Raw genomic sequence first — 24,391 nt, forward strand, 5'->3', positions numbered from 1 at the left:
AGCTCATGTCTCAAACTGGGATTTTAAAGGATTTGATACTTGGTAAACAACTTGTGGTCTATTCATATCACCGAGAAAAATGAGCCTAAACTTCAAAGCGCTAGAATGATCAGCTGTAATAATCATCACTTCACCTTTCTATTCAGAATGTCATGCACTACTGTAGTATTTGATGTTCGTTTACTTTCAGTCAACTGCAGAATCTTTAGCTCTTACCTTTTTCCCCCTGGAAGATTCATATGTGTCTCTATAATACTGACAGTCCTATTGAGTCCCATGTAGTTTTCTTTTTTTCTTTTTTCTTTTTTCTTATGGTGTGGAAATGTATTGTCATACTTTTCTTTGTTGAGATCTTTTTACTTTCTTACAGTGTTTATATGATTTGACTTTAAGATGCCTTGGTACGGTTATTGTTGCATTCTATCTTGTCAACCAGGTTGTAAGATTACTTATTTTTAAATGTGAAAATATATAAGGTGAATTGATAAAGCTTGTTCACCTCTTTGTTTCAGGCTGCATTAAGTGATGTTCAGGAACTTTCAGTATATTTAATAACTCAGTAACATTCAGTATATATAGAGAGAGAGAGAGATGCAGGCAGCGTGTGTGGGGTCCAAGCTGAACCGAGAGTATTACTGCCACCTCTCTTTTTATGAAATAGTATAGATTTTAAACATTTAGGGCTCAGAAATAACTGTAAAGCTTGTGTTAAATACTATAAAAATAGTTGTTTAAAAAGGAGAAACTGAGATTATTAACCCCTAAAATCATCAGGGTTTCACCTAATTCTTAATTATGTCAAAACAAGGGATGTACACAAGTAATCGAATAATCGATTACTTGTTCAGCTTTAAATTTTCGACTAGTAAAAACATAAAAACAATATTGCAATTCGATTTTAGTTTGCCTGCCATGGACAACACTGAAACTGCTTCTCTCACCTAAATCTTGCCATTACAACTCAATGCATTGGCTGATGCTGTGGATGCATGACGTTATTAAAGAAATAGTTTACCCCAAAAACATATTTAAAGTGATTGCTTTAGAAGACAAATTTGTATTTTTTATTTCTGTTAAAGGGATGGTTAACCCAAAAATGAAAATTCATCATTTACTCGCCCTGATGCCATCCCAGATGTGTATGATTTTCATTCTTCTGCTGAACACAAATGAAGATTTTAAGAAGAATATCTAAATCATGCAAGTGAAAGGTGACTGGACCTTTAAGTTCCAAAAATCACATAAAGGCAGCATAAAAGTAATCCATATGACTCCAGTGGTTAAATCTGTCTTTAGAAGCAATATAATAGGTGTGTGTCAGAAACAGAACAATATTTAAGTCATTTTTTTACTATAAATCTCCACTTTCACTTTCAAAATCTGAGCGTGAAAGTAAAAGTGGAGATTTATAGTAAAAAAAAAAGGAATGAAATATTAATCTATTTCGCACCCAAAGTGATTGCATCGCTTCAGAAGACATATATTTAACCACTAGAGTCGTGTGGATTACTTTTTGGAGCTTCAAAGGTCTGGTCACCATTCACTTGCATTAAAAGGACCTACAGAAGTGAGATATTCTTCTAAAAATCTTCGTTTGTGATCAGCAGAAGAAAGTCACACATCTGGGATGGCATTATGGTGAGTAAATGATGAAAGAATTTTCATTTTTGGGTGAACTATCCCTTTAATGCATAGTGCTCATTTTTTCCTAAGAAAAACAGTTACAAAGGTTGAAGGTTGAGTTTAAATTTTAAACTACAATCAATCGATTACTCGGTTTTTTTTATATGTTAAGAGTCCTCGACTTCAAAATTATTTGAAATGCCCATCCCTAGTCAAAAGTTCATTGTAGATATTTTGTGAGGTTTATATATATATATATAAAGTTGTATTCTAGAAAAATTAGTCTTAATTCGACCAGATAAAAACTATATATATATATATATATATAGTTTTTATCTGGTCAAATTAAGACAAATTTTTCTAGAATACAACTACAAGTCCTAGAGTTGTCTCTACTTTATAACACGTTACCGCACAAACATTTCCCTCTCTGGCCAACAGAGGGAGGCAGAGCTCCATCCGGTTCCCCGTCAGTATTTTTTCTCACTTCATAAAAAAGCGAATCCCATGTTCAAATTCAGTAAACTAGAAACGCTATAGTCATCAAAGTTCTTTACATTTCTCCTGCTTTCAATGTGAATGGAAAAGCCAGAAAAGGTAGTTTATTATACGGCTCACGTTATCAGTTGATATGTATGCAAACGCACTGAATGGCTCTATGGATTTGTCTTCAGTCAGCTTTGGTGGGCTTCCTGCTTTGATCCAGCGCGTGGCCCCTGTCATGAGTGCTTAAAGAAACGGCAGTCTGCTGCGCTCTTCAGCTGGAAACTCGCATGACATGAAGCTTTGGAAATAAAACTCATGGTAAGTCGAACTTCATCTATCAACTATCGTCAATTCGTTTTTTCAAAGCTTAAAAACTTTAAAAGATTTTTTTTTTTAACTTTAGAATTATTATGTGACTGCTAATGATAGTTAATTCTGATTTAATTCATGCTTCAGAATGATATCATATTTAAATATTATTTAGATAGTCCATCTCTCCGAGTTGCTTTTCACACATCGTTATTTTTTTTAATGGCATAATCTATTCTTCGCAGACCAACTGACGTAGACTTTCTCAAAACTTAGTGAGCTGTCTACTTAAACGTTTGGGACATAACAGGTTAAAAAAAAAAAAAAAAATATATATATATATATATATATATATATATGTTAACACAAGGTTAGGCGTCGTGTGAAAAGCTTATAAAAAAAAATCTGCTTTCCCTAGATCCATTAGTCTCACAAGTTATACTAAGCAGATTTTGTCTCTTAAATAATAGTCCTATATTATGGCAGTTGGTTGATGAATTGTTTGCTGTTGCTTAGAAAAAAGGTGTTGAGCTTGATGTAAAAGTGGTAACCTGCATTTGTTACCTTAAACCTTAAAATTAGTTTTGTTGTTGTAGCCTAATGTATCCAGGTTGATTCACTGATGTTAAACAATATTTTTTTAATCAAACAAATTTATTTAGATATTACCACACGAAGATATTTTTTTCAGTGTAGTTTGTCACAGCAATATATATATATATATATAAAAAATAGTTTATTGTTTATTTGTTATTTATCACTCATCTGTAATTCACTGAAATATGTGAAACTGTGCTATTGTTTCCTTGAACAGCAATTGATACCTGTGCTTTCCCATAAAATTACTTTTGTTGGCATGAAACTAATGTAGTCAAGTTGATTCAGTCATATCATATACTATTTTGTAACTTTACCACATTAATCACTATTATGAGATTACCTTAAAATATTGTTAAAACAGTATTTACAGTGTTAATATGCCTGTGTAGTCATTTATAATAGAAGTCATTTTTATTTGTATAACACTTTTCATAACACACATCGTTTCAAAGCAGCTTTACAGAAAATCATGCTTTAACAGAGAATTAAACTGTAATATCTATAAAGTCTTCATTGTGTAATTTTATTAAATATGACTGTAAATTGTGTATAAAAATAAATCATTAAATAATTAAATAATAATTGTACTTAGAACCCCAGTGAGTAAGCCGAAGGTGACTGTGGCAAGGAGCACAAAACTCCATCAGATGTTGGTTAATGGAGAAAAATAATATTGGGAGAAACCAGGCTCACTGTGGGGGCCAGTTCAACTCTGGCTAACCAGTATGAATATAATGGCAATATTAGTTATTTATGTGCAGTGCAGGTCTTGGTTTAAGATTAGTAAACTAAGTAAATGTTAAGGGCCAGAGTTTAAACAAAGATTTTGTATGAACTGTAAGATTAATGACTAATATTTTTGAAGTTCATCCTGGATTAACTGCAGAAGTTCACATAGATGCACTGTCCTTTGTTAGTTGGCTGATGAAGGCTTTTGTTGGTAATTAAATTATAGTCTATGTATTCCATTTCAAGAGTGTAGTCCATCAATAGACAAAGGTGATACAGGCAGATATCAATGAGGTGCATCGCAGTTCAACCAGCAGGTCAAGTGGGGTCCATCCTAAATCCAAGGTTCAGGTGGGGTCCATCCAAAGTCCAAGGTTTAGGCAGTGGCATATGAAGTATCCAATGTCTTACAGTTGGAGTTGGCATCAGTTCATCCTCTGAAGTCCATCGTAAAAGACCGAAGTGATGTATGGCTAGCACCGGCTGTAGTCTGAAGTCATCACTCAGCGACACGTAGCAGTGGAGTCTGACACCAAGCAAGAACGGAGCTGGATCTGGCCGGCTCTGGTATCCCGAGGTTGAGACAGGGAAACAAATAGAATAATATTAGCATAGATGCCATTCAATTTATTGCAAAGTTATAGATTATGAGAAATGTTTCTGAGAAACGTTTCTGGTTCCGGCAGACCTAACTCAAGCAGCCTAATTGTGAGTTGATGGATAATTTAGGTGTATTCCTGGTTAAATAGATGAGACTTTAGTCTAGACTTAAACTGAGTGAGTGTGTCTGAGTCCTGAACAGTGTTAGGGAGACTATTCCACAGTTTAGGAAATTAGGAAAATAGCCAAATAGGAAATTTGTATTTGTATGAGAGCATGTGTCGTAACTTAGCAATATTTCTGAGGTGGAAGAATGCTGTTCTACAAACATTGGAAATTTGATTTTCAAAGGACAGATTGGTATCAAATATAACACCTAAGTTCTTTGCTGTAGAAGACGACATAACAGTACATCCACCGAGAGTCAAATTATATTTTAGTGGCTTATTTTTAGAGGTTTTTGGTCCATATATTAGTACCTTTGTTTTGTCGGAATTGAGTAGAAGGAAATTTCTAGCCATCCAATTTTTTATTTAATTGATACACTGCTAATTTGAAGAATTGTGAAATTTCATCAGGTTTATAAATGGATCAATGTTAAACTAGATAGGTAAAGTTTGTCAAGACAAACTTTGATGTTAGCTTGACAAAGCCTTTGTCTGAAAGAAAAAAATTAGGTAGATAGATAGATAGATAGATAGATAGATAGATAGATGTAGACAAACACCACAAAGCATCAGTGAAATATTATTTCGCCTCTAGAAGCCGCTCTCATACTGTATAACGACAGTGGACCTTTCCCAGTCGCTCCAGCACCATACGTAATGGGGGAAAGCTATCGGTGTGGATTTTTGCTGATAACTGATAGTTCCAGTAATCTGTTATCGGTGCCGATTAATCGGCAAAACCGATTTATTGGTCGACCTCTAAACAGTCCAAAGGTCTTTGCCAAGTTTGGTGAATGTAGCTTGAAAGCTTTAGAAGGAGTTACAATTGATAATTTTAGTCTTGGTTTAGGGATTTTGGAAAAATCCTAAACAAAGTCTTTGTCAAGCCAACATAATTTATTGTGTTTTGTTTCACCTCAAACTTAGAATTTTAACTTTATCATGCTTTTTTAAAGCTTGGGTGAAAGTTAAAGTTGAGTGGATTGAGTGTAGACCGGATGAACCAAAACTTTCTTGTCTTTTTTTTTTTTTTTGGCAGTGAAAATTGTTGTGTTTTTTAGCAAGGCATGCAGCTGATTGGCTCACTCTTGGCTGCCGTGTCTACAGTAACCACTGCTGAGTGATGTGCTGGTGCAAAGGTGTGTGGTTGGAGACATTTCCTGTGCCTCACTATTGTTCTGAATCTACCGTTCACCTCTTAAACAGCTCATGACAATTGATTATCTTCCCCACAATGCAGAGTTTTAAGATGGCTTGAAGTTCCTCTTTTTTTAAAAAAAATCTGAGGCTACTATTTGATGACTCATCAATTTGGGAACAAAAATCAGTGAAAGACAGTCACCTTCCCTTATTATTCATTGTTCAATTTGACTGCTTTTTTGGAAAACAATGTCAGAAAGCCGTAGTTCTCAATGTTATATCTGCTGTAATTTTCTGTGGGTTGCCATGAAGAGAAGAGAGTTATTTCTGTTTCTAAGAGAGATAATTGTAGATAAGCCATGATAAATACCAACCATTATGAATTTAATATACTTGTGTATGTGCAACTCAGTGATCTGACTTACTCCAGACACAAGACCTAAGTTTGGTAAACTGCAATGTCCATTTTTCATGTACTGTATGTAATGACAGAGAGACACTGGCCAATCTTTGTGAGGGTACAAGATTCTGTGATGACTGTCTGTGGTCTGATGTCCATTACTGTCCCTTCTGCCAACAACACAAAGGCATACTTCTGCTAAACACTTCTGCCTTCCACTAGTGGTTTTGACCAGCTTTAAACAAAAAACAATGAGCATACTGTCGATTACCACAGATGATAATTTTGATTTGTCCCTCAGCATGGTTGGGGAGTAACGGATTACATTTAACGGGATTACATATTTAAAATACAAAATATTAGTAAATGTATTCCACTACAGTTAAATAGTTGGTAATCAGAATACCACTACATTCAAAAAGTATTTTGATTACCGAAGAGATTACTTTGCATTTTATTGTCATTTGTTACTTTGCATTTTATTGTCATTTGTTTCATTATATATTTAGTGTATTCAAATGGAAAACATTTATCAATATAAATGATGCGATCTGAGGAGCATTTGAACAGCGGTAAAACACTTTTTGTTTTTATCCCCTTTTCTCCCAATTTGGAATGCCCAATTCTCAATACTTAGTAGGTCCTCGTGGTGGCGTGGTTACTCACCTCAATCTGGGTTGCGGAGGACAAGACTCAGTTGCCTCTGCTTCTGAGACAGTCAATCTGTGCATCTTATCATGTGGCTCGTTGTGCATGACACCGCGGAGACTCAAAGCATGTGGAGGCTCATGCTATTCTCCATGGCATCCACACACAACTCACCATGTGCCCCATTGAGAGATAGAACCACTAATCGTGACCATGAGGAGGTTACCCCAGGTGACTCTACCCTCCCTAGCAACCGGGCCAATTTGGTTGCTTAGGAGACCTGGCTGGAGTCACTCAGCACACCCTGGATTCAAACTCGTGACTCCAGGGGTGGTAGTCAGCGTCAATACTTGCTGAGCTACCCAGGCCCCCCCGGTGAAACATTTTCTTAAGATGAGAAGGTGTTTCACCAGGGGTGAAACAATACTTTTTTAATGTAACGGTATTCTGATTACCAGCTATTTAAAATGCAACTGTAGTGGAATACATTTACTAATATTTTTGTAGCAGACAGAGAGTGCTCTCACACTTTTATGAGTTAAAAGGTGGATTTGACGTCATGGAGGAATTTTTCCCTTGGGAGATCATTAAAGAGAATCAACATAAGATCAAAAAAAGTTGTCATTGTGTAAACTGTGGTGTTTTGAAGTAAGATTGGAGCAGCAGATATACAGTAGTTAACCTTGTGTAAATTGCCATGTGAACATTTAACTTTATGCTAAGCTAAAATACTATTTCTAGCCCTTTTACATGCACCTGTTACCAGGCACAATTATATTTTTATAAAAAGCAGAAATGTGAAACTTGTGGTTTTGTTAAATAATTGTTCTGTACATAAATGTGTGTGATTTAGGGGAAAAAGTTGTCTGAATCATCCTTCAAGAGAAGGGACTGCTGTTCCAATTAGCGGGACCTTTGGTTACTTGTTGGGTGTAATCCAATTACAAAGTAATTAGTTAATGTAAAATAATTACTTTTTAGTAAAAAAAAAAAGTATTGTAATGCATTACATTTTAAATTCTTGTAATCAGATTACAGTTACTGACTTCCAATTAATTTAATTACTTTTAAGTACACCATAGGGTAATGCTTATTTCTAATATATTGTTTAAGTAGAATTATGAATTATGGCCCTTTAACGAGTTATTGTGAAGGAGACATGTGAGGTAGAGGTCTTCACGGGTCCAAAAATTCGTGCCCGAACCCAAATAGACCTGGAAATGTACTACCCGGATCCAAACCGGACCCATCTATTATTTGAAAGCTTGGACCTGTACTCATGCAGAACCGAGAAATGCCCGAACCGGACCCTTATATTATTTGAAAGCTGGGACCTGGACCCGGCTGGGAGACACAGACCCGATCGACACCGATTTCACAGCTGATTGCTATTAACAAGTTAATTTACAAGTTGTGAAAACAAAACTTTGTGTCTTACCATATGTAACGTTAGTAGCCTTCTCCCCTGTGCCTGGACGTGATGCATATAATCCATCCTCCTTGCCAAGAAAGTTGGTAAAATACATCCAGGTTCCCTATCTGTCAATCACTCGACGTTGTGTTGATGTAGTGACACTAGGGGTCACACTTGGGAGCCCCAAACACCTCTGTTTTTTTTAAAAAAGGCCAATGAGAATTGGCGAGTGGAATTTGCATGCCACTCCCCCGGACATATGGGTATAAAAGGAACTTGTATGCAACCACTCATTCAGATTTTCTCTTCGGAGCCGAGCGGTTCTATTCATTGAAGCTGAATTCATCAGCGAAGTTCATTCACCTCATCTGCTGGATTCTATGGCGCATTTCAGCGGCTTCTCCCCCTCTGCACCTGTGAAGTGCAGAGAACGCCCCTGGGCGCTTCGGCAAAACAACTAAAAGAGTATATTCTAAAAGAGTATATTTTCTTTCTAAAAGAGCGGCACACACGGAACGTCTTTTTAAAGATGCCTTTCTGTTTGTGTGTTATTCCTGGTTGTGGTCGTTATCTCTCCGCTTCTGACGGCCACAATCGCTGTCTTACGTGTCTGGGCGCTGCCCACGTGGAGACATCGTTCGTGGATGGGTCTTGTCCTCATTGCGAGAACATGACCATGGCAACGTTGCGGTCGCGGCTTGCATTTGTAAGAAAGCAAGCCACCCCAGTGGCTCCCAGCCTCGGTCCTTCTACCTACGGGTATGAGGCCATGCCGGTTAGCACTGGGGGAGATTTGGGGACCTCAATGGGACCACCTCCGCCGGGTAGCCCCCCCATGGACCTCCCATTCCCCAGCACGCTCACTTGCCCCGGTCGGGCGCTCGGACGAGATTGCCGGCTCGTCTCAGGGCGAGTTCGACCTCTTGTTTGGAGCCCGGGAAGAAGACGAGTTATCTTGGACTATGCAAATATGTGTTTCCTCCAGTGAGCCTACTTGCTCAGACCCTGTGCAAGGTCAGGGAGGACGAGGAGCAGATCATCCTAGAAGCACCCTACTGGCCCACCCAGACGTGTTCTCTGATCTCACGCTCCTCCCTCCAGACTGCGCCTCGTCCCCTCGTGGGACCTCTCTGTAGTCCTTCGGGGTCTACAGGGAGCTCCCTTTGAGCCCTTGGAGTCAGCTGAGCTTAAGGCACTCTCTTTGAAGACTGCTCTCCTGACTGCGCTCACTTCCATCAAAAGGGTAGGGGACCTGCAGGCGTTCTCTGTAAGCGAATCGTGCCTGGAGTTCGGTCCGGGTTACTCTCACGTAATCCTGAGACCCCGACCGGGCTATGTGCCCAAGGTTTCCACGACCCCTTTTAGGGATCAGGTGGTGAACCAGCAAGCACTGCCCCAGGTGGAGGCAGACCCAGCCTTGGCGTTGCTGTGTCCGGTGCGCGCTTTACGCATCTATTTGGATCGCACGCAGAGCCTTAGAAGCTCCGAGCAGCTCTTTGTCTACTTTGGTGGACAGCGGAAAGGAAGCGCTGTCTCCAAACAGAGGATTGCCCACTGGGTCATTGACACCATTGTGATGGCATATCAGGCTCAGGACATGCCACCCCCTGTGGGGTTAGGAGCCCACTCTACCAGGAGTGTGGTGACCTCTTGGGCCCTGGCCAGTGGTGCCTCTTTGGCAGACATCTGCAGAGCAGTGGGCTGGGCAACACCTAACACCTTTGCGAGGTTCTGCAATCTCCGGGTTGAGCCGGTCTTGTCCCGTGTATTGGCAGGCATGAGCAAGTAAGTTCCGGGACAACTGGCCAGGTGTACCGCTTGTGCATAGCGCCTTTCCCCTCCCTTGAGGTGAAGACATGTGCTCTTGACTCCCAGTCGTGTTCAAAGACTGTGTTCCCTGGATGACTTTCCTCCTTAGCCCTCTGGCAGTTGAGTTTGCAGAGAAACTCGCTGATCGGCCCAGTACATGCGCTAATGAGCCCCTGTACTGAGGTAGGTGCTCCACATATGCTGGTTCCCTGAAGGAAACCCCATGTGATATCTTCCGCAAAATCGTTTCCCTGTTGGTAAACTGCGTCTTCCTTGGGCAGAGGCCCCTCTGCCCCTGGTCGCCATACTCTGTAGAAACTCCTCCCCCTTTGGGTAGGACCTACCATGGGACCTCTCCACATGACATACTTCAGACAAGACTCGGTAAGACCATGTGACGTATTCCACTCAAAATCCCCCCCCCCCTTCTTTTTGGGCAGGGTGTGGTCTCCACGGTGTCTTCCTCTTGGGAGGGACACCCCCCAACGCAGACACTTATGGCTCCCAGTCAGTTAACAAGTTCCACTCTTTTTGGGGAGAAAAGTGAGGGAAGAGGCCTCGGCTGGGCTAGCCTGTCCCTATAGTTGGGCAGTCGAGTTGTTCCTGAAGGACCATTCGACGCTCATAAGAGCATTGGGGGAGGTTACGTGATGGCCTGGTGTGCTGGCTACGAGGCACACAGTGGTCTGCCCGTCACACACCATCAGTTCACGTAACACAGTTCAGATAGTTGTGCCATTTTGTATAGGGACCCCTAGTGTCACTACATCGACACAACGTCGCGTGAGTGACAGATAGGGAACGTCCTGGTTACTTTCGTAACCTCCGTTCCCTGATGGAGGGAACGAAATGTTGTGTCCCTCTTGCCACAATGCTGAACTACCTGCTGAAATGGCCGGGACCTGGTCTCGGCTCCTCAGCACAAAACTTGAATGAGTGGTTGCATACCAGCTCCTTTTATAACTGTATGTCCGGGGGAGTGGCATGCAAATTCCACTTTGGCCTTTTTTCAAAAAAGAGGTGTTTGGGGCTCCCAAGAGTGACCCCTAGTGTCACTACATCGACACAATGTCTCATTCCCTCCATCAGGGAACGGAGGTTACGAAAGTAACCAGGACATTTTCTGTGATTCCTCTCTTGCTGACTGAAAAAGCATAGCTAATCCACTCATTATTTCAGCTACAAAAGTCCACTTGCTGTCACGGTGACGGATGACAAACGCAACTTGTTTAGAATCAGCTTTGCAGTTTTTTTGTATCTCGCATAAGATAACTTCGACTGTTTGCCCTTTTGAACTATAATAACGATTGCTCGTTCATTGCCACGGCTGCTAACGTTAGCATTGCTAATTTGCTATCGTGTGCCTTAACTCCGCTCTGTTTCTGACGTCACTCAGCTCATTGTGGCTCCGCTCCGTTTTTCACCTTATTTCCCAGCCACACTTTCTCATCCTAATTTTACATTGTTGCAAGTTACGACACACACACACACACAGCACCATCATCATCAGCGCTGTCTGATCACAGCCGGGGCTTCTCGGATCGACTCATAATGTTAAACAGACTCGGGACCTGTAGCAATAGAATGGGACCCGACCCGGACCCGGCTTACCGTATAAAATGTGGATCCGAAGCTGAACAGGTCCTGGGTCGGGTCTCGGGTCCTTGGGTTAGGGTGGACCCGTGAAGACCTCTAATGTGAGGTGCTGAGTGTGTGACCTGTGTGTAACAATGAACAAGGAATAAATATAGACATTATTTTGAATTTGTTGAGCAGAAAAGTGTTTTACAAATGTAACTTAAAAGTAAAGTAATTAGTAATGTGATTTATTTTTCAATTAAGTAATTAGTAAAGTAATCGGATTACAATTTTAGAGAAACAATTAGTAATTTGTAGTGGACTATTTTTAAGTAATTTACCCAACACTGGTGACCTACATTCCTCTGAGCAGATTTGTCTCTATTTAAAAAGTAGGGCTGTCAATTAAGGGCTGTCAATTAATAAACAATTTTAATAGAATTAATTACATGGTATGCCGATTAATTAATCAGATTAACTGCATATATCAACACTTCCAAAGAAAGGCCCCCAAATAAAAAGAATTAAATAAATATTAATAAAATAATTATAAATAATTCTATTTAAATAATAATAAATATATAATTCAGATAATAATAAAATACAGTGCGTCATTGTGGCAGACGAGTAAAGCATTGATTAGACAATACAAAAAAATGGCTTTTGAAGTCTATATTATTTACTTAAATATAATTAAACATAAGCCTATCATTGACATACAATCAGTTTATTTTGGTATTGAGACAGACACTTTTGTGGTATCTAACTTTGGTTGCGTCTTGTCATAAACACCACATTTTTAGCATGCTGTGTCAAATTAAATGTAGTTTGAAAGTTAGAAAAACATATCTCAAGATCCCTGCATTCGGAGTTGGGCTCTGTCCAGCTGTGTTTGAACACAAAGGGAAGAGTGTTTTTTTGGCCTGTACCCCTGGAGTTGTTCTTACTGTCCCCTGCTGACTAGGACTTGCAAAAACAGTTTATTTTTATTTTTTTATTTTATTTTTTTTATAGAGTTATTCACACTTAAATTGATAGCCCTAGTAAACAGTACATTTCGGATAGTTACATTATGTCCCTTTCTGGTATTTTTGCACGTATCATGTAAAAGTTACATAGTCATGACAAGAGTTGTAAGATTGAATATAACTTTGCACAGACAGGATTAGTTAGTGATTCTACAACACTTGTCTCATGTTAACACGCACAATGTCAAAACAGTATGTATTTTAATGTTTATCACCATGCAATGCCTTGTCCCATAGACTTCCACTGTAAATGCATTGCTGTAACTGTGATTTTGAACTTAGGGATGAGTTGAAATTCTATTCTGTATTCACCAATTTTCTTTTGACTGTTTTATGTGAAAAAATAGAGCTGAAGTACATGGAGACCATCCCACCATCCATATATTACATTTTCTTATAACTGTGTAGTATAGGCTGAGAAGAGTCAGCCAGTGTGAAAGTTGAAATAATGTTTTTCCCCCAAAGACTTCACACCTGGTATATTGCCTGCACATAAACACTCTTTCTCTTTTCCCTCTCACACTTGTTAATACTGTGTGATACAGTGCCCACAGGGTCAGATGTTGCATAGATGATTGGTTATGTGTCACGTAGTAGCTGCTCTCATTTCTCTACATCGCCAGAAACACAAGTGAACACGTCTAACTGCAAATGATTAACATCCATTCACAATGGTCATGTCCTTCCTAGCATCGCTCTATCATTGAGTTGAGGATATTAGATCAGCTTGAAGAGGATGTTTACCTTTGGATTTACATAGTCAAAAATACTTGATGTAAATGCTATGCAGAGTAAAAACTGTCATAGATTGGCATAATGTTACATTTCGTTGATGCAAAATTGCAGTTCTATTTCACCGCTGTGAATAAAAACTAGATATAAAAACTAGAAACAAATAAGAGTAAGACTATAAAGCTATAAAATGTATGTGGATAGCATAGCTCCGATAATTTGGACTTGGAAGAATTGATGAGATCTTTTCTGAAATTCTAGAGTAGACATTAATTATTCCAAAATTACTGGAGTCTTTTTTCCTCAGGAGACAAATCAGAGAAGCAGGAGACTTAAAGGGATAGTTCACCCATAAAGGAATTTTCTCCCATCATTTACTCTCATGCCATCCAAGATGTGTATTACTTTCTTTCTTCTGCAGAACACAAACAAAGATTTTTAGAAGAATATCTCAGCTCTGTAGGTCCAAACAATGCAAGTGAATGGTGGTCAGAATTTTGAAGGTCCAAAAAGCATAAAAGGCAGCAATAATCCATATGACTCCAGTGGTTAAATAAATGTATTCTGAAGCAATATGATAGGTGTGGGTGAGAAACAGATCAATATTTAAGTCCTTTTTTACTATACATTCTCCTCCCTGCCCAGTAGGTGGCGATATTCGCCAAGAATGTGAATCGCCAAAAACAAAAGCGAAGAATGTTATAGTGAACGTGAAAGTGGAGATTTATGTTTAAAAAAGGACTTAAATATTGATCTGTTTTTCACCCACATCTATCATATTGCTTCTGAAGACATGGAGTTAACTGGAGTCTTATGGATTATTTATGTGCTTTTTGGACCTCTAAAGTTCTGGCCACCATTCTCTTGCTTTGTATGGTCCAACGGAGTTGAGATATTTTTTGGCATGAGGGTGAGTAAATGATGAGAGAATTTTCATTTTTGGGTGATCTGTTTTAGAAAAAGTCTCAGTTTGCACTCAGTTTAATGTTATTGTTTTTTTGTTTTTTTTTGGTTTTTTTTTCTATGAACAGCAGAGAATGAGAGAAGTATTTTACCAACTTTAACCAATGATATTTACTTTTTGAGTAGAGAGGAAATGTAACATTTTGCAGTTCTGATTCACTGAACAGGACTGCTGGGTCAGGTCACAGTTAGAATTGTTTAAAAGCTCAGATGAGAGGTTTTTTATTGTTATTATTTCTTCATAGGAGGAAAATTTGGATGTCAAGGCCCTCAGGGCCAAATTTCACGCTCATTTAGAGATGGTAGGTTCTGGAGGTGGAGCTCCCATTAAACCTCATACAGCTGGTGCGTTGCCAGAGTCTCTAACCAATGGAGTGCTCCGAAACAAACCTTCAGCAGTGTTGCCGAGATCAATTCTTCCTCTGAACTCTTCAAGCGAATCAAAGATGTTTGGTTTGGGTCCTCAAGGAGTGTTTCCAAGACCTCCTCCTTCTCATCGTGTAGGAACTCAGGAGACTCCTAGAACGCCCACTATGGAGGTCAATGTGCCGAACAAAGTCAAACTAGCTGGAGAACTTCTTCAGAAAAAGGTAGTACTAAAACAACACAGCGAAATGAAACTGTCTCCAACTTTCAAGCCACTGCTGCCTAGTCAGAGGAGCGTGTCGGAGGTTGCACCTCTGAGGAAGCCACTTCCAAATGTCGGGCTGCGGCCGACAAAGCCAAAACGACCTCCGTATGTGAATCTGGATCATTATCGGAAAAAAGCACCTGCTATTCTTCCCAAAGGACATGTAGAATCAAAAAGTCCTAAAGGTAGGAGGCATTTCACTTAAACAAATATTTTTGTTGAATCCAGTGAATGGAAAACAAATGCATTCTCAGATCATTTTACTGCATGCACGTTATACGAATTAGAAAAAAACTTGTGAGCTGGCCAGTATCTGCTATAATGTGAGAAATACATTATTAATCAACAGTATTTTACACATATTTGCAATCAAAATGATCAAGAGGCTTTTGACCACAATATGGTTCTTTAGAAGCAAAACAGGACTTTTTACTTTAATAAATATGTTTAACATAAAATAAGTCTATAACTCATGGACTTTTTCCTTGCCATATTAAGATGACCTTACATTTAATGACTTTTAACAGGAAAATGTGGTGTTTTTTATAGTGTGTATGGTTTATTTGTGTTTGATCATCAGGACCAGCAAGACCTCCAAATAAACCTAGCCTGCTCTCATCATCTTTTTCAGAATTGTGAGTAATACTTTATGTTATCATTCAAATGTGGTTGTCTAGCCTTTCCCGGTTGGCCAAACAGTTTGAAAGGGGATGAACAGGAAACTGTAATATTAGAATCTCTGTACTGTCTATTTTTCCATATATGTACAGTATCTCTGATGAACAAAGAGACAAAAATTCAGAATTACATAACAACGTCTTCCATTCTAATGTAATGCTTTGCATGTGCATCTTTGGCCGCTGTGGAAGTAGGTGGGTGTAGAGCATGCATTGTGACATTTCCTGACTTCTCATTCTTGAGAAACAAGCTCAGAGTGGCATGTATCACACAATACTTTTTTTAACCTTTGAATGAGTGTATGCTTTTTTATATTTTCCTCCCACTGTATTGTCATTAGAGTCTGGTGTCTGTTTGTTGTAACTGAGTCTGATTGGGCTAATGTATTGTACTAACTCTGATTTTCATTTGTTGTCTGGATTAGAAACGTGGACCCGGAGCAGGACACCTATGATGACATAAGCACACTCCCACCACCTCCTCCACCTCCCCCTAAACCCAGAGGTAAACATCAAATGAAGACACCCACACACTCAGGCAATCTGATGCTTTAGCAGGAATATTCCATTCAATACAAGTTATGCTCAATCAACAACATTTGCAACATAATTACCACAAAAAGCAAAATCAAGGTTACAGTGAAGCACTTAAAATGGAAGTAAATCATCATTTAACAGATTACCAGGATTACAGGGTGGCAACATTGTAAAATTGGATCTAATTTTACACAGAAAATGTAGTAAGCGATTTTATCACACTAAAATCATGTTAACACTCATATTGTTTACATCTTGTGGCTATACTTTTGAAACAACATGTATTATAACGTTTACGTATTTGACTATTTTAAGTGCCTCAATGTAACCCAGATGTACACTTTTCTTAAAGAAAAGTAGGGACACATCTAAATACATTTTTGTGGGAATCAACATTATGCCGGATGTTTTCGATTGAACTTAACTTGTATTGAACTCAGAATCTTTCTTAAAACTTGAGATGTTTTCCAATAGAAAAATGTAAGGCCTAATTTTAAGAGCGCTAGCGCTAAGTGCAGCGCTATGCCATACATGCAAAGTCGATGGGCATGGCCATGAAGTTTCAGTATTTTCGTGCAATCATGCACTAAGTCTAGGCACAAGTGGGTTTGGTGAAATTGCGCACCCAAAGCGCTAATGGGATGGGTCAAGTGCATTTTAATTCTGAGGATCTTCTGCGGCACCATCTGTGTCCAATTATACAGTCCCTTCCCTGTCAAGCACCAGCCATATAAACAAAAATTTACTTCTACTGGTTGATTTTGAAAAATGAAATTAATTTATTGAAACTCGAAAAAAAATAAACTAAAGATATTTCCAAATTCAAATTACACTTCAAATGAAATGACAATATAATCAAAATAACGAAGTTGTCCAAAAAATCATACCAAATCCAAACATTTTTCTCTATCTAACTTCTTCTACCGTCCCCTTTTTAAGTGACTTAAATCACTCTACAACAACGGGTGGAAAAATACAAATACAAATTAGATCACCTATACGGTTGTAAATATAAACATAAACATAATAATAATAATTAAACCATGACCTAAAGATAGGTTAACACAAATCTCATAAAAATTTGTTTTTTACAGCTACAACAGTGATCATCATGGACATAATTTGATGTTCCACTTTACTTTCAGAGTTTGGACATTAACTTTATTAAAACCTGCTGGTGGAATCTCCAAACTACAAATGCAGGAACTGAGTTAAGACTTTGCGCTGAAAACAGACATGCTTTTGAAACGTCTTAGCTCAATGACTTATTTCTCTGGAAATTAGCTAATTGTGCTTTGCTCCACTTCATTAACATACAGTACACCCACAGATAGCACAAACACTCTCATCCACACCCACTTGCGCTTTGCTCTTGCATGAAAATTGCACTTAGAATTAGCACTGTCATGAAAATTGGACAAGAGAGTCGTAGCACGTAGCACTGCGCTTTGTGCACTCACAAAAATATACCCCTTAATTGCTTAGATGTTGTTCTTTCATAGCCCAGGAGGCTTAATTGAGTTCTCAGTTTTACTTAATGTGTGGTGTTTGCTAAGGTAAGCATCTCAAATACTGTTACTCATACTTAAGGTTAGGGATTTTGTAGTTTTTTTTTAGGTTTTTCAGAGAATGTATTTTTAACGTGTATTTTGTCTTACCGTACTGGCAGAGTTTTTATAGTCTTTTTTTATGATTAACATTTTTATTTTTATTAAAACACAGAAAAACAAAACATAAATACACAAAATCAACTTTTAACACCCACTACCACCCCTCCTCCTCCCCATCCCCAACCCCACCCCCAACCTCAACAAACACCCCTGTGGTCTTACATGAACACATATGAAGGAAAACAAAAACAAAAACCAAACAACTAATAGAGGGAAAAAGAGAAGAAAAAAATACATATATCTAAAAAATATATTAAAATATAAAAATCACACACACTGACAATTACCCCTCTCTCTCCACTACTCCACCTGAGAACCCTCCAAGAATGCTAAATATCCACCCCATTTTCCTACAACCAAATCTACATTCCCCAGTCTTCTATAAGACCCCTCCTCTAAGGCTGCCACTCTCCCCATCTCCGAGCACCACTTCTGAAATGGGGGTGCTCCAACCAACTTCCAACCCCTCAAAATCACCGGTCTGGCGACAATAACACAGGTTAGGACCCAATCCTCCACATGTTTATTCTCCACATTGATTTCTGCCCCATCTCCCAAAATACAGAGTCTGGGGCAAAACGAAACCCGAGTGCCCAAGGCGTCACATACAAAATTCTGAACCCTCAACCAAAACCCTTGGATCTTAATGCACCCCCAAAATACATGGGTTGCATCTCCATCCTCCGATTGGCATCGCCAGCAGGTAGGTATGTCTTTAAGACCAAGCCTGTACAGTCCAGAGGGGGTCCAATAGAATCTATGTAAAATCTTGAACTGCATAAGGCGAACCCTTGCATCTCTAGACACAGACCTGACATTTTTTAGAATCTTAGCCCACACTCCTTCCTCCAACACCAAGTCCAAATCCCTCTCCCATAATTTCTTCAGAGAAGTTGAAGCTCTGTCCCCCAGACTCCGAATCAACAGGGAGCAAAACACTGTTGCCCCACAACCCTTTCCAAAAGCAGTAATCACCTCTCCTAAAGCATCCGCCACTCTAGGGGGGTGCATGCCACTCCCAAAAACAGTACAGAGCATATGGTGCAGCTGTAAATACCTATAAAACTGAGATCGGGGAATCCAAAAACGATGACCCCAAACTCTCAAAAGATCTCAACACTGCCGAGTGCAGCAGGGTCAAAATTAACTCAGACAAATCAGCTAAATCAGACAAATTTGCTGGGAATAAAATACCCAAATACTTAATGCCCTGTTTGGGCCACTGGAAGGCACCCGACTGGAAGGCCATTACTGGACAGTACGCTGTCAGAGCCAAAGCTTCATATTTAGACCAATTGAATTTGTATCCTGAGAACTTGGAAAAGGAATTAATAATCCTGTCTAGGCAAGGCTTAGATTTAGTTGGGTCAGAGACAAATAATAAAATATCATCTGCGTAAAGCAGAAGCTTATACGCCACACCTCCCGCCACCACCCCTGGAAAATCATCCTCCTTTCTTATCGTGGCTACTAACAGAACAATAATGGGGAAAGAGGGCAACCCTGCTGAGTGCCCCTATTCGAAGTAAAATTATCTGAAATTAATCCATTTGTTTGTACCGCTGCTACAGGGTGTCTATAAAATAACTTAATCCAACCAATAAATGTACTCCCGAACCCATACATTTCCAAAATCTTAAAAAGATAATCCCATTCTACCATATCAAACGCCTTTTCGGTGTCAAGTGAGATGGCAGCGACCGGAGACTATTGATATATCGCTACTGACCACATGATATTGATGAAACGCCTAATGTTATCAGAAGAGCTACGGCCCCGAATACACCCCACCGGATCTATATGTATAAGAGATGTCATAACTTTACTTAATCGGTTAGCCAAAAATTTTGGACAAAATTTTTACATCTAGCTGGATCAAGGAAATTAGACGATCACTTACACTCACTTGGATCTTTGTCCTTTTTAAGAATCAGACTGATCCGGGCTTGTGTCATTGTTGGGGGAAGCTTTCCATTCTTTAATGATTAAACTTAAACTTCTAACAAAAGTGGAGCCAATTCTGTAACATAAGATCTAAAACATTCAGCGGCAAAGCCATCTGGCCCCGGAGCCTTGCCAGTAGACAGGGCCATAATTACCTCATCAAGCTCCTCCAAGCTTATCTCAGAATCAAGATCATTTTTTTGCTCAGTCGTCAATTTATGGAGTTCTAATGGTTCCACAAAGTTTCTAAAATCTTCATCAGTAGATGAAAACATGGAACTAAAAAGATCAAGATAGAATTCTTTAAAAGCATCATTAATATCAATGGCTGAGGTAAATACATCACCACCAGCAGATTTCACTGAGGGAATGGTAGAAAAAGACTCTCTGTGTTTTATATATTTAGCCAGAAGTTTTCCTGCTTTGTCCCCTGACTCAAAGTATGACTGTCTTGCCCTGAATAACCAAAACTCCACCTTCCATGACAAAATAGTATTACATCTGTATTTCAATTGGGTCAATTCTCTGAGGCCATCAGACGACATTCGTCGCTTCAGCTCTGCCTCGGCACTTTTAATATTTCCTTCCAGCTCCACGAGTTCTCGTGCTTTGGATTTTTTTAATGAATGAGGCATACTGTATGATCCGACCCCTAAGAACCGCCTTAAGTGCCTCCCAAGCCATGCCACAGAGGATACTGAGGACCAGTTGGTCTCCATATAGACATTGATTTCAGTCTTTAACATTTGTTGGAAATCAGGATTTTGCAAAAGGGATACATTAATGCGCCAACTATATGATTTCTTTTTCTCCATATATGGCAACACCTCTAAACTCACCAGGGCATGATCTGAGACTAAAATGTTTCCAATTGAGCAGTCAACAACAGATGAAATGAGGGATTTAGATATATATAAAAAAATCTATTCTAGAATAAATCATATGGACTGATGAAAAGAATGTATAGTCCCTACCAGATGGGTTCAAAAATCTCCAGATATCTGTAAGACCAAGATTTTTACACATCCTGTGAAGCATCAGTGTTGCTCTAGGGGGCTTACACACTTTTGCTTCACTATCAAGGACTGAGTCCATCAATAGATTAAAGTCTCCTCCCAATATTTTATCATGAGGGGTGCCAGCGGTTTGCAACATCCCTTCAAGATCTATAAAAAATCCCTGATCATCAGCGTTAGGTGCGTATATATTAGCCAAAATCAACATTTGTCCTTGAATTTCAGCTAAAACAATAATGACTCTCCCTAATTTATCTTTAGTCTGTTCGAGACATTTGAATTGTAAATGTTTATTAATCAATATAATGACTCCCTGCTCTTACTTGAGCCAGCACTAAAAAAAACATGTCCACCCCATATCTTCCAAAATTTTTCAGCTTCCTACGGGGAGAGATGTGTTTCTTGAAGAAAAACTATATCATATTTCTTACGTTTAAGAAAAGTAATAACCTTCCTTCTTTTTATGGGGTGCCCCAACCCATTTATATTCCATGTGGAGAGAGATAGTATACTCATATTAACATTTGACATTTTGATATAGTAGAAAAAAATGAAATGTGTGTCAAAAACAAACTTATACAGACCACATTCCCCATTAGTGAAACAATCAAACCCCGAACTTCCCCCCGAACAAAACAAACAGAAAAAAGAAAAACGTGCGCATTAACCCCGCCCTCGAAAGCGCCAACTGGCGACAATCCCTCTAAACTCAAAAGGCCAGAAACATCAGAGCAAAAGTGATCTTTCGCTGATGTAAGAGTTTCTTACATTCCTTGACTCTTGTCGAACTCACAAAGTCCGGGAACAAGAAAATATTATGGTTCTTCCAAGAAAGCTTCCCTTTGCTCCTCGCCTGGCGCAACACAAGATCTTTATTGGATGATCTCAGAAATCTGTCCAGAATCGATCGGGGCCTGTCTCCCTCAGCAAATCTGTGAGCTGGGACTCTGTGAGCTCGCTCGATTTCCAGCTTGTGGTCTGTGTCGAGCAGACTCGGGAAACACTCGTCTAGGAATTTCACCATATCTCTGCCCTCCTTATGCTCAGGAATTCCAACAATTCGAATTAAAGCGTTATTCCTGCGGCTTCTATTCTCAAGATCTTCAAGGTTTTCAAGGAGATGTTCCAAATCAACTTTGGTCGCGGGCAGATTAGTGGTTAATTCCCTCTTCGAAGATTCCAAAAAATCGATTCGTCTCTCAACATCAGTCACTCTTGTAACTAGCTCAGAGAATTTTATTTCCATCGCCGTAATCGATCGACGTATTACAGCGAGATCCTCCAAGTCAGCAAGAATCTTTGTCAACATCACATGTTGGACAACTGATGCTGGATCTCCTCTCCCGCAGCGCCATCCAAATCGAGTCCCCGGTCTGTAGGCCTGTTGGGGCTTTCATCCTGAACACGTAAGTGTCTTTTAATGTCTCCAGAGCCCGAGGATTTTGAATTCTTTGCCATGTTTTGCGTCAAAGAGCAAATGTGTAACTGGGTGTATCAAATTTCACCAGATTATAACATGAAAATAATTAAAAATTTTGCAAAGTGCGCAGAGCTCGTCGCTCACACGTCTGCTTCTTGCATGGCGTCACGTGACCCTCACGTAAGTGTCTTTTAGTGTCTCCAGAGCCTGAGGATTTTGACTTTGCCATGTTTACCTCACAGAACAAATATGTAACTAGGTGTATCGAATCTCACCAGATTATAACATGAAAATAATTAAAAAACTAGCAAAGTGCACAGAACTCATCGCTCACACGTCTGCTCCTCGCATGGCATCATGTGACCCCCCCAGTGTTAGGGATTTAAAGAAACCCCTTACCCTTTTGGCGCATAACTATCACACACAAATTGTGTTATAGACATGAATGATACAGTATCAAGTCCTGTAGATTATTGGAGAAAGGTGCGCAATTAATTTTCTAAGTGATTGGACTTATGATAAAACTTGGGGGTCAGTAGGCTAACACCTAGAAACCAACCAGAACACCCTCGCAACCACCTAGCAATGCCCCAGCAACCACCCAGAATGTAGAAACTCTTAAAGAGACATGTAATTTTTTTCTCAGGAGAAAAAAAAAAATCCATTAGCACTTCATTTAATCTCATTGCTGTCTAGGAGAAACAGTTGAGACCTTAAAGAGATGTAACTTGTGATTTTTCTTTCCTATGATCAGCACAGAATGAGAGTGATTTCTTCAACCAATTTAATTAACACATGTTTATGTTTTCTCATGTTGCAGACTCATGGACTGACAGTTACCCATCTCAGCCTAGTGAGGTTGGTGTATTGGGCTGTTTTGGGTGTGTGAGACTGAGAGAGAATGTGTATTTAAGGGTCTTCATTTACAGTGGTTACAGCACTGCAGTGCAGTTGTTTTGACACATATTTTGTGCGGAGTTACTATTTAAACTAAGTGTACAGGAAATACCATCTGCCGAACAACGCGGCTATTTGCACTCAAATAGTCTGGTGGAAACACAAAAATTTAAGACAAACTGCATCCCTTAGTGTGGCTGCAATGGCGTAGTGCGTAAAGACGCGCTATGGAGTTATATTTGTGCCACAATTGATGATATTTTGAGCACTCAAAATTATATTTTCATTTCTGATGAAAGAGGTAGCAAATGGGGCTAAGCTAGTAACTACTTGGCAACTTGGTAACCTGATATCTAGCCAAGAGAACCAAATACTAATATAGACCATACTAAAAGAGCTAGCCAGATAGTTAGCTAGCTATTGGCAGTGTACAGACTAATATAAAAGTTCATAAAGGTAAAAAATAAAAGAGCTACTTACTTGTTGTCATAGTGAGTTACACATTTCCTTTTTTGAAAAAATCCCCTTCTTCTCTTCCTCCTGATTAAATATGCAGTATGATTTGTGATCAAGCCAGCCAATCAAAATGTAAATGCCAGAATTCTATGCAAATTCACATTCAAATAAACTTTATTTGAGCACAAAATTGATTTTTGTGTGCTCAAAATATCATCTTGTGCATGCAGAATTTTTTTGTGTGCTCAAAATATCATCTTGTGCCATCTAAATATCATCTTAATGAACACAGAAAAAAAAATTTGCCCTCAAAATATAATTTTGTGCACACAAAATATCATCTTGCGCTCACTGATTTATGGCACAAATATAAATTGAGGACAACCCGGGTTCAATTCCCCCTTTTGTCCCATTTTTTCCCATTCCGTTTCCTGTTTCCACTCTCAATATTTCCTTTAATACTACTTATAATAATAACTAAAAATTAATATAAAGGTTGATTGCCTCGCAGTGATTTGGTCACAGTGATGGTCAAGGAGTTGAGAGAGAGGTTTGATCCGGCTAAAATTAACCATTATACTACAGTATAATGGTGTCAATATACAGTAGTAACCATGTTTAATTTGTGGCTACTGTAATTTTACTACAAAATACCATGATAATACTATGGTAGTTGTAGTAAAACCATGGTTAATTTTTGTAAGGTAAGGTTAGGGTTAGGTTTAGGGGTAGGGGTTGGTGAAGGGTGTATATGGGACTCTAAATAAACACGCTAAACATGCTGCAGTGTTACTGTATGTTAGTATTTAATTAGGAGTGCAAATAGCACCTAAAACTATTTGCACATAGTGCAAAGAAAATGTATTTTGTTGCTATTTACCTTTTTGGTGTGTGCTCTTATGTGCCGTTTAATTGTT

The 24,391-nt window shown here is 39.0% G+C and overlaps 1 protein-coding gene and 1 long non-coding RNA gene across 3 annotated transcripts in view; one reads left to right on the forward strand and one right to left on the reverse strand.

Moving 5' to 3' along the window:
• Positions 1-2,140: 2,140 nt before the first annotated feature.
• si:ch73-40i7.2 (FYN-binding protein 1) overlaps positions 2,141-24,391 on the forward strand; it is a 33,250-nt gene continuing 10,999 nt past the window's right edge. The window contains exons 1-6 of one of the 2 annotated variants that reach the window (XM_051673491.1): positions 2,143-2,220; positions 2,298-2,427; positions 14,472-15,042; positions 15,438-15,492; positions 15,960-16,039; positions 22,942-22,979. In XM_051673491.1, coding sequence (XP_051529451.1) covers positions 2,425-2,427; positions 14,472-15,042; positions 15,438-15,492; positions 15,960-16,039; positions 22,942-22,979 — 747 coding nt within the window. In that variant the 5' untranslated portion in view covers positions 2,143-2,220; positions 2,298-2,424. Of the gene's footprint in view, positions 2,428-14,471; positions 15,043-15,437; positions 15,493-15,959; positions 16,040-22,941; positions 22,980-24,391 lie in introns of both variants that reach the window. The other variant, XM_051673490.1, reaches the window with a different exon arrangement.
• LOC127426596 (uncharacterized) lies at positions 2,807-24,391 on the reverse strand. The gene is made up of 3 exons (XR_007894807.1): positions 23,499-24,391; positions 11,537-11,643; positions 2,807-4,311 (listed from the first exon to the last, which is right to left on the reverse strand). It is a non-coding gene; the product is annotated as an uncharacterized LOC127426596 (long non-coding RNA).

The sequence above is a fragment of the Myxocyprinus asiaticus genome, chromosome 35 (genome assembly GCF_019703515.2).
Source record: "Myxocyprinus asiaticus isolate MX2 ecotype Aquarium Trade chromosome 35, UBuf_Myxa_2, whole genome shotgun sequence".
In the NCBI taxonomy this organism is placed as follows: Eukaryota; Metazoa; Chordata; class Actinopteri; order Cypriniformes; family Catostomidae; genus Myxocyprinus; species Myxocyprinus asiaticus.